Source organism: Cavia porcellus, unplaced genomic scaffold (assembly GCF_034190915.1).
Source record: "Cavia porcellus strain 051 isolate PalLab524CR breed Dunkin Hartley unplaced genomic scaffold, mCavPor4.1 scaffold_16, whole genome shotgun sequence".
Taxonomy (NCBI): domain Eukaryota; kingdom Metazoa; phylum Chordata; class Mammalia; order Rodentia; family Caviidae; genus Cavia; species Cavia porcellus.
Window position 1 is genome coordinate 55,415,907 of NW_026947499.1, and position 10,218 is coordinate 55,426,124.

Sequence of the window (10,218 nt, forward strand, 5' to 3'; positions counted from 1 at the left end):
ACAAAATTAACACACAAAAAGCAGTAGCATTTTTGTATACTAATAAAGAATCCACTGAGAAAGATATTAGGAAAATATACCATTCCTAATCACACTAAGAAAAATTAAATACATAAGAATTACTAACTAAGGACGTGAATGATCTTTATGATGAAAACCACAGTACTCTGGAAATGGAGATGGAAGAGAATATAAAAAAATGGAAAGATCTCCTGTTTATGGATAGACAGAACAAATATAGTCAAAGTGGCCATACTTCCAAAACTGATAAAGGTATTGATGTAATCCCAATCAAAATATCAACAGTATTCTTTATAATAATCTTAAAATTTATATAGAGCCACAAGAGACCCAGAATAGCAAAAGCCGTCCTGGGTAACAAGAGCAAAGTTGTAAGCATCACAATATCAGACCTGGATCTATATTACAAAGCTACAATGCTATAAAAAGGAAACAACACCATATGACTGGCACAAAAACAGATACAAAGATCAATGAAATGGAATAGATGATGCAGGAACAACCCTAAGCACATTCAAATCTTTGATCTTTGACAAAGGGGCCGAAAACATACACTGGAAGAAATACAGCCTCTTTCATAAATGGTGCTAGCAAAACTGGCTATGCACATGCAAAAGATTGAATCTAGGCCCATGTCTCTTACCATGTACTAAGCTAAAATCACAGTTTATCAAAGAACTAAATTTGGAATCAGATACCCTCAACTGGTTGGAAGATAAACAAGCAAAAATCCTAAAGTCACAGACATAGGCAGAACCCCAATTGCACAGGAAATAGCACCAAGAATCACCAAATGGGATTGCATTCCACTAAAAAGCTCTACACAGCAAAAGAAAGAACCAACAGAGTGGAAAACAATCTACAGAATGAGAAAAGAAATTTCCCAGCTATTCCTCAGACAAAGAACAAATATCTAGAATATATGAACACCTAAACAGTTGCCCCCCATTACATACCTGCCCAAAAATGGAGAATTGAAACGAAGACACTTCACAGAAGAAAAAGTATGAGTGGCAAAGAAATACATGAAGAAACGCCATTATAGAAATGCAAATAAAAACAGCACTGATGTTCTACTTCATCCCTGAAAGAATGGCCATCATCAAAAAATCAAATAATAACCAATGCTGGCAAGGCTTCAGGGGAAAAAGAAAACCTCCTACGTTGTTGATGGGAATGTAAACCAGTCCAACTGATATAGAAATCAGTATGGATAGTCCTCAAAAAACTAGGATTGGAGGTCCCATTTGACCCAGGTATTCCCCTTCTGGGTATCTTCCCATAAAAGTTAAAGACATTAACATATTACAGATCCATGCATTTCCATGATTATAGCCACACAATTCATAATAGGTAAATCTTGGAAGCAGTCCGTATGTCGATCAACAGATGAACGGTATTACCACCCAATGGAGTACTCCTCCATCACCAAGAAGAATACACTTGAATCTTTTGTAGGAAAGAAATGCACATTGAGACCATAATACTAGGTGAGGTAAATCAGATACTTACATATTGCTTAAATATTGCATGGTTTCTCTTATATAAAAGAAATCAAAATATTAATAAAGAGTAAAATTAAAGATAGGAAGTAGGTAGATGGATCTTTTTCAAGTGGAGAGGGGATCAAGAGACGGACAGAAGGGAAGGAAAGAGGTTCATAAAAGGAACTCCCCACAAGGAATGTAAACATTATGTGCTGCAAACACATACTTATAAAAAAAAGTTTAGAAGTCTATAAAGCAAGCAAGAGGTAATAAAGGCAGGATAAGCAAAAAGATAAAATATAGAAAGACGCAGAGACACGAGAGGTGTTGGAGAGTTTGAGGGGAAATGTATGTAAACAAGAGGGCAGGGCCAGCGCACAAAATTCACCCCAGGGACTGTAGGAGAGGGTGTCACAGCCAGAGAAGGAGCCCATGAGCGCGAGCGCCCGTATTCAAATGCTTAGTGTAACTTTGGGAGCAATGAAAGGGTTTTAAGCAGGAGCCCGGTATAATTGGATTTTTATTTTAGATAGATAATTTAGAATTCAGCGTGGGACATATTTTTCTTTCCTTTTTAATGAAGTGTAACACATATACAGCAAAGTGCATAAATTACAAGTGCACAGCTCACAGGACTTTCATCAAATGAATGCATGCAGATAACCCAGATCAGGCTCAGAACCTTTGGCCACCAAGCCTCTGCCGGGTTCCTTGAAATCTCACCTTCTTTCAAGGGCAGCTACTGACCTGACTTCTACCAACAGAGATTGTTTTCTGGGTCCCCAGGCGTTTTTGCTCAGTGCCGATGTTACTGTAGGCTGTCCCACTGCGAGTACCGGCAGAGCTTACAAAGTGAACTTCAAAGAGCACACATTGGAATCCGAGAGGCCACCTGAGAGATTACAGTCACAAGCCAGGCTGGAGTAGCGGCAGTGGCAGCACAGGGCAGGGACAGATGTGGAAGACACCAGGAGACCAAAGAAATTGTGCTAGTCCAGTAATTGGCTTTGGAGCAGAGAAAGCCTGGTTCCTAGCTTGGGACAGTGTAGATGACAGAGAAGACAGGAGGACAGATGGAGAAGGAGGAAACCTAGTGATTTCCTTCCATTGTAGCCCTGTGGAGTCAGTAGGATTAGGGGTGTCCAGGAGAAGGGGTCCAGCAGGCAGCTGGAAACATTTTCTAGAGGTCAGGAGAGACCTCCGAGTCTATGACTGAACACACCAGGTGAACCGATAATTATCTTTACTCTTTCAATGCCGCCAATATTCCACTGGAGGAATCAAAAAGACCTAAGTCCATAAGACAACACACAAAAGATGGCCATGGTATTTTAAAAGCTGGGAAGTTTGGGGACAGGGGATTCATGACTAAGCAGCCAAGGGTAAGCAGACCACCAACAGGGCAGAAACCATGAGAAGCAACCTTCAGGAGGCCCCCAGAATCACCACCAGGCCCAGATGAAAACCAAAATTTAGGTGACAGTGCACGTTTGGGACCCAGATTATCCCCCAGCACCCTCCACCCACCTGGTTCCCAGAACACTGGCAGCTAGATATATACTCTGGAGATGGAAAGGTTGCTTTCTGAGAAACTGAGCAGCCCAAAAGCAAAACTCTTGGTTACAGTGGGTGTCAGTCAGTCAAATGGTCTTTTGGGATGGAGCATTTATGGCTCTGATGATTGGGAATCTCATTACCAAATATCCTCTCCCCAGCTGCATTTTCTAGAGCCTTGTAAGAGCACGTCCTTGTCTTACTCTTAGATAAGAACTTCGGACATTTGAGGAAACTTATAAAATACGGAGGTCAAAATTGAAATAAAATAAACAAAAGAATGTGGGAGCAGGCATATTAAAGGATTCAAAAGAAAACTTTTAAAAGATCCTCAGAGAAATATGAAAATAGAATGTCTACCCACCAAAGTCAATACTATAAAAAAGAACATTCAGATAATAAGAAAGCTCTTAAAATTAAAAATATAGCTTATAAAATTAAAAATATTTAAGCTCTTAAAATTGAAATTTTAAAAATTCAATAGGTTAAAGATGAAAATTAAGTAATTATCTCAGAATGGAAATAGGAAAATTATAAATGAAGTCAGAAAATACAAGCTTCTAGAGAGGAAAATCAGCCCACACAAAAGAATCGGAATGGTGCTAAACTTCTCGACAACACCAGAATCTGAAAGAAAAGGAGCAACCAACATTTTTTAAACTGCACGGGAAAGTTATCCCTGCGTGAAAATTTTATACCCAGCCAAAGAGTCCAGTGTGAGGGTAGGAAGAAAGGCAGTATTAGGAAGGCACCAATCACTCGCACCCTCTTTCTCAGGAAGTTACCAGAAGACACTTTCCCCCAAAATGAGAAAATAAATCAGAAAAAGAACTACCTGGGGGTCCAGGAAGTCAACAGGAGATGGGGAAGAAATTCCAAAATAATGGTAAAGGAGGCTCCAGAAAAACAGCCACTGACAATCACCGGTCCAAACGGGGACTGGAGATCAGAGGTCTCCATAGGAGTATCAGGGAGGGAGGAAGGGAGGAAGGGAAGGAGAGAGGGAGGGGAGGAGAAAGGGAGGCAGGAAACAAGAAAGGGGTTCAATCAAGTATTCGTAAGATTTCCCTCCTCCTTTCCTCAGCCTCCCAAGTATTGTGTGTGTACCGCCACACGCAGCTTAAATACATTCGGAACTACAATATTTGCAGTGTACAATGGGCTTATGATGTGACCCACTGTAAATCAAAGTGCATCTGTATGCACACAAATAGCAGGAGGATGAGCTGAAGGATCCCTAAGGGCTGCTGTGGAGGAATGGAAATAGGGTGTGGGGAGGGGATGATTCATACAGGGCTTATAGTGCTTTTTGACGTTCTTAAACCATTATACATGCCTACCTGGATTTTTAAAGATTAAAATGACTTTAGTCTGAAGGTGCTTGTCAGCACAGGGTGGATAAAATCATCTATGAAGAGGTGAGAGTGTCAGAGTGAGGAAGGAGGTGAGCACAGCATGGGAAGGAAGCCTGGGGGTGTTGAGGTGGGCAGAGGAGATGTGCAGAGGAAGAAATGGGGAGCAGGGACGCCCACAAGACCTGTGCATACCACAGGACTCCATAAACCTGGTCAGGGCAGTTCCGTGTTGCAGATAGACCCAGGCAAATAGACTGATGGGAAGCCGTTGGCTTGGCAGCCAGACTGGTGCAGTGGGGTTGGTGACTACGAATCGTAAGGGGTTTCATTCATTCCTTTGATCATTCATTTATTCATTCATTCATCACAGTGAAAGACCAGCTTAACCTGAGACATGGGTTCTGGGGACTTGCCCATATCAAACTTTCACCAGCAGCCTGGCTGGTGCCTGTAATCCCGGCACTCTGCAAGGCTGAGCCAGGCAGACCAAATTCAAGCCCAGCCGGGACAAGTTAGCAAGACCCTGTCTCGAAATAAAATATAACAAAAGGGTGGGGCACGTAGCTCAAAAGGAAGGCTCTGGGATCATCCCCGCACCCACCCACCAAAAAATCACCTTGAGCAACTTGGGACAAATCTCCCTGGGGGCTGTGTTAGCAGAATGCAGCGGGGAGCCCGCACATCATCCTGGACTCACGGAGGATCTGACTGAGTCATCACGGCTTTAGCTAGAGCTGGAGGAAGAGATCCCTGCCTTCCCAGCAGCGTGGACTTTCTGTTCCTCGCTTGAATCTGCTTCGCCAAGTCTGGCGACTGCTCGCAGGCTCATACCTCATTCCTCCTTGTACCTCTGTGCCCGCCCAGCCTTGATTTTGTCACATAGTGGGCGCTCAGGAAATGCCTGTCCACTGGCAAGGCTGGTGTGACCACGACTGGCCCGCAGCAGTGCCGCCCTCCGGCATTCACTAAGGGAATGGGCAGTTAATATTCAGATCACCTTGGGAAAAATGAAGATCTTGACAACGACCAGGGCAGACCTTGCCAAGCAGATGACTGAGACGCATGCCCCAGAAAGCCAGCCCACCCAGTGCTATCATGACGAGCCACCACCACTCTGAGGCCGGTGGTCTAGCCAGTGAGGAAGGCGAGACTTCTGTTCAACAAGCTCCTTCACTGCAGACCGCGCTCCCGAGGGTGGTGTGCTTCTTGCCCCGCTGAGGCTGGAGCTGGCTGTGGGACCTGCTGTGACCAACAGATTCTAGAAGCTAGTGCAGCAAAACTTTCAAGTGCATTTGTGCAGCCAGCCTCCTGGCTTGCATCTCTGGCAGTGCCATGAGAAGGGCCCCACCAGGAGCCCTCTGTGCCCTCTGCCTAGCCACAGAACAGACCCACGAGGAGCCAGTTCTACATTCTGGAATTAAGCAGACTATGGCAGCAAATGCCAAGAGAAACCACAGGCATGAGAGCAAAACAATAATAATAATAATAACTGCTGGAATGCCACTCAGCTGTGGAATGGCTTGTTATACAGCATTATTGTGGCTCTTGCTGACCAATACACCAGCAGATGTCAAGGACTTGGTAGGATATTCTTGTCCCTATGAATCAGCACCTGAGATTTTGAGACCCAGGGAAACCTGGAGGAGGGAAATGGGGAAGCAGGAGAAGCTCTTCCTCCAGATCTTCAGAATCAAGTTCCCAGGAGGCGGGTGTTGCTGCTCACCTGCATCTGTACATTTCATCTGCGGAAATTACTCGGCCATCTTTAATCGGTTCCTTCCCTTCTGCCTGCAGCGGCTGCTGTGCAGGCCTTTGTTAGAGCACGCAGGACACTGTTCGGGCTGTCCTGCCTGAGAGTTGGGCAGGCGCCTGGAGGCTCGGGGGTAAACAGAGACCTCTGCTGTTCTCGGAGGACCCCGAGCTTGTGAGGGAGGGACGTGGCAAGCTACCATCATCCATCTAGGATTCAGGATGCTCAGAGCACAAAGGGGCCTAATCAAATTGTCCAGCTGTTAAGTTAGTTAAATAATTGTCTACACGGGCTGAGTGTTATACAATTGTTTCAAAAGATAAAGGTGGGCTGGGAGTGTAGCTCGGTGGTGGAACACGTGTTTAGTGCATGTGTGCACACACAGAAATAGGAAAGCAAGTTCTATGTACTGATAGGAAATACAGTTTTTTATATAATTATATTATATATTTATATTTTATATTTATTATTTTTATAATATTTTACATAATTTTAAATATACATTATACACATAGGTACTCACATGCTACATGTGTGTACACATCTGTGGCGCTTTTTAACAAGAACTGATAACCAATTAATAGAGAATATCAAAAGGTAAGATTATAAGAATTTCTAATTTCTAGTGCACATACTTAAGGCTTCTTAGAACTTCTATAACAATGTATGATTATGATAGTGTGAATTCTACAAGAGCAGTATTCCTGAAGCTGGGATGACATGTGCCAAGGCCCTGAGGCACACCATAGCTTGGCTGATGCAAGGAATAGCAAGTATTTTGGAGCTGGAGTGTGGTGAGGGGAAGGAGTTAGCAGATAACAGCCTGGGTACAGGGTCAGGTGGTACCCTTTTAGGCCACAGTGAAGAAAATGACTTTTATCCTGAGCATGATGAGAGCTCCAGGAGAATTTTAAATAGGAGTATCTTGTGGTATGATTTACGCTTTAAAAAGATCATTCTTAACTACCAAGAGAACCAAGAGGCAAAAATAGAAGGAGGCAACTGGTTAAGAGACTGCAGCACAATCCAGGGAAGAGATGGTTGTGAGGTGAGCAACACTAAAAGGTTTGGCAAAGCTCTGTGCTAAGAAACCAGAGGAAGGACATGTGCTTCGCCCAGGGAAAGGCAAGTGAGCAGGCGCAGGCGGCTGGGGAAGGGGGAGCCTGGAAGCGGATCCAAGGAGGGCGCGGAAGGCAGGGTGAACCCTCCAGAACTCAGCCGTGAGGTCCCCAGAGATGCCCCAGGATACGTCCTACGTACGTCCCTTGACTCTGTCTTTTTACAGAAGGACGTTGCACTCATGAGCCAGAGTGCTCAGTAGAAAGCCCAGCTTCCTTGCCTCCTCCCTGTGTGACCGTTCCATGCCTCAGTTTCCCCACCCGGAAAAGGCAGATGACACAAGTCGGTGTGTGTGCAGGAGCCAGTGCCCAGCCCGGTAAGCACCAGGTAAAGGTGCTTGTTGGATGGTGATTAGAAACCAGGCAGGAAGTCACAGAGTGAACCCAACTCCCCGACTCCAGGACGGGTGGTGCTGAACAAGCTGCCCGTCCCACCCCATCTGTGAACGGGGGACAGCAGGGGCCCGGAGCCCACGGGTGGGTCTATGTGTGCTGCAGTGCAGAGGTGCAATCTGGGACGCAGACTGGCCACCAAGGGAGCACTGAGGCACTTGGAAGGCCACAAGCCTGTGAAAAGCCTCCTGCGACTCAGTGTCCCAGCGAGCAGCGCAGACACGTTGTAAACGTTTTATCTCCACTGCCAGAAGGTCCTTAGGACGGCTGCCAAGCCCTAAAAGTAAAATCACAAGGCCAGTGAAGCCAAAAGACAGGCACTCCCTGGGGCTCCAGGCTCCAGAAAGCAGCAGGAAGCCAGGCCTGAGGGGCCTGCTCCTGCCGCCATGCACCAACGCGCGCATGGGCGTGCACACCCACTGTGCACAGGCGCAGGCGTGCAGACAGCCCACGTGCACTCAGGCATGTGAGGTGCCCACATGCTCACGTGTGCACACGTGCCTACACAGGCACCTCGGGCCCACGCACGTGCTCACACATGTGTGCCTGGGCTGTGTTCCTCAATCAGATGCTTCAGGGGCGGCCACGCAGCAGCCACACAGGACACCGACATGGAGCGGCCGAGGGAGCAGAAGAGCTGGCCCTTCAGCCTGCTTCATCAGGCGCCTGGCCCTCAGGCCCAGATGACCACTGGCCCGGCTCCCCAAGGACACATCATCCACAGACAGGAAGGTCACAGCCACCGTGGCACACAGCCTCCTGCGCCTTTGCACAAGCCCCGTCCCACCTGCCACACATGGCAGGGGTGACCACGTGTCCTAGACTTAAGAATCCACCCCAGTCAAGCACCCTGGACACCTGCCTCTGTTTCCTGTCTCCTCACTCTCGGGGTCAGAGCCCTGACTGAATCTCCAGGCCATTTGAAAAGGCTCACACACCTCCCTCTCTCAGTGGTCCTTCTCCTGGATGGCAGGGGGCAGGTAGGTGAGGACATGACCATCACCCTCCCCATGGTCTGTGGCAGGGCATCCTACTGCATTGATTCTTCCATGATGTAAAAAACTGACTTTTAAGTGGATACAGCATTGCCAGCCTAAAGACCATGTTTCCTGGCTCCTTTGCAGCTGAAGGTGGCTATGTGGTAAGTTTTGGTCCAGGAGATAAATTCAGGTGTTGGGTGGCAAATTCTGGGAGCTTTACATTTGCCCTGAAGTCTTTGCCTTCCTCCATCATACTGCCTGGAATGCAGATGTGACAGCTGGTACTCTAGCCACCATTTTGGACCATGAAGACAAAAGCCATGGGATGATGGGACTGGGCAGCAGGGGTCTAGGTCCTGAGGGTTTCATGCAGCACTGATCCTGGAATTGCCTACATTCAAACTTTTATGTCAGGGTTTTCCTGCATTGAAGCCAGCTGTGGAGCTAAACCTAATCCCGACTGCTGTGTCTACCACCTGAGCTGTGAGATCACCCAGCTGTAGCCCTGCACAGCTCTGACATCACTGTCGTACTGACCCATAGTGGGCAGGGCGCATGCACCCCCATGACCTCCGCAAGGAACTCAGCACTGGGCAGCAGTAGTTCTGACTTAGAAAGGTTGGAGGAGGAAACACTGCCCCCCAGGGCTAGGGAAGCCATTGTGGGGGTAACAAGGGCATGGCGGGGTGCCCCTGGGCCAGCCGAACTTACCTTTCTCCGACGCTGGAGCCAAGTCAATGAAGCTGCGGCATTTTTCACCTTGAAAAGAAAAAAAGGGATTTCAGAACGCGAGGGCAGATGTGGGCTTCCGGGCTTCTGCCTGTCCCTCCCTGGTGCCCAGCGCGCTTGCGTCTCTAGCCCAACTCAGGGAAGTGCTGGAACCCTTCTTGCTAGCAGTGGGTGCCTTGATGAGTGAGCGGCAGGTGGTGAGCAGCAGGCCCTCCCCTCCAGGCCCACCGACAGTCAGCGGCCTCCACCTGCCACCGGCCCCTGGTCCCCAGGCACAGCTGCAGGCCAGCTCCAGCCCCCCACACCGTCATCCAGGCCTGTGTTCTGTGGCTCCGGTCCCTTCTCCAGGCTGCTGATGGCAAGCTCGCGCCTCCTTTAGGACACCAATAAGGAGGAAATCCAAAGGCCCACATGTGAACCCAGGCCTGGCCTCCAGCGGCCCACCCGACACCTCACACCTCTCTCCCTGCTCCTCCAGGCTGGCAGGTAGCTGCGTCCCACCCAGCCCTTCACACCTCTGCCCTCTGTGGAATACACCTCCCCTGGGTAACTCTTGGGAACCCTGACCTTCTCCCTTCTCCCTTCTCCCAGTGGGGGTGTCCAGCCACCTTCTCGAGTTTGCTTTGATTATGAGATTCTTTTCTTTTCTTTTTCTTTTGTAGTCCTGGGGATTGAACTCAATGTCCTCTCACTGAACTACATCCTCAACTTCTTTTTTGTTTTGAGACAAAACCTCAGTAATGTCATTAAATTACCCAGACGGGACTTGAACTTGTGATCTTCCTGCCTCAGCCTTGCATTGATGTTTCTCCCCAACAAGCTGCAAACCCG

At 47.7% G+C, this 10,218-nt stretch overlaps 1 protein-coding gene across 2 annotated transcripts in view; it reads right to left on the bottom strand.

Annotated features, from left to right (window-relative positions):
* Positions 1–10,218, bottom strand: part of Gsg1l (GSG1 like) — a 231,695-nt gene that overhangs the window by 148,476 nt on the left and 73,001 nt on the right. For both annotated transcript variants that reach the window (XM_063226714.1, XM_003477826.5), the window contains exon 2: positions 9,370–9,417. In XM_063226714.1, the coding sequence (XP_063082784.1) occupies positions 9,370–9,417 (48 nt within the window). The remainder of the gene's footprint in view (positions 1–9,369; positions 9,418–10,218) is intronic.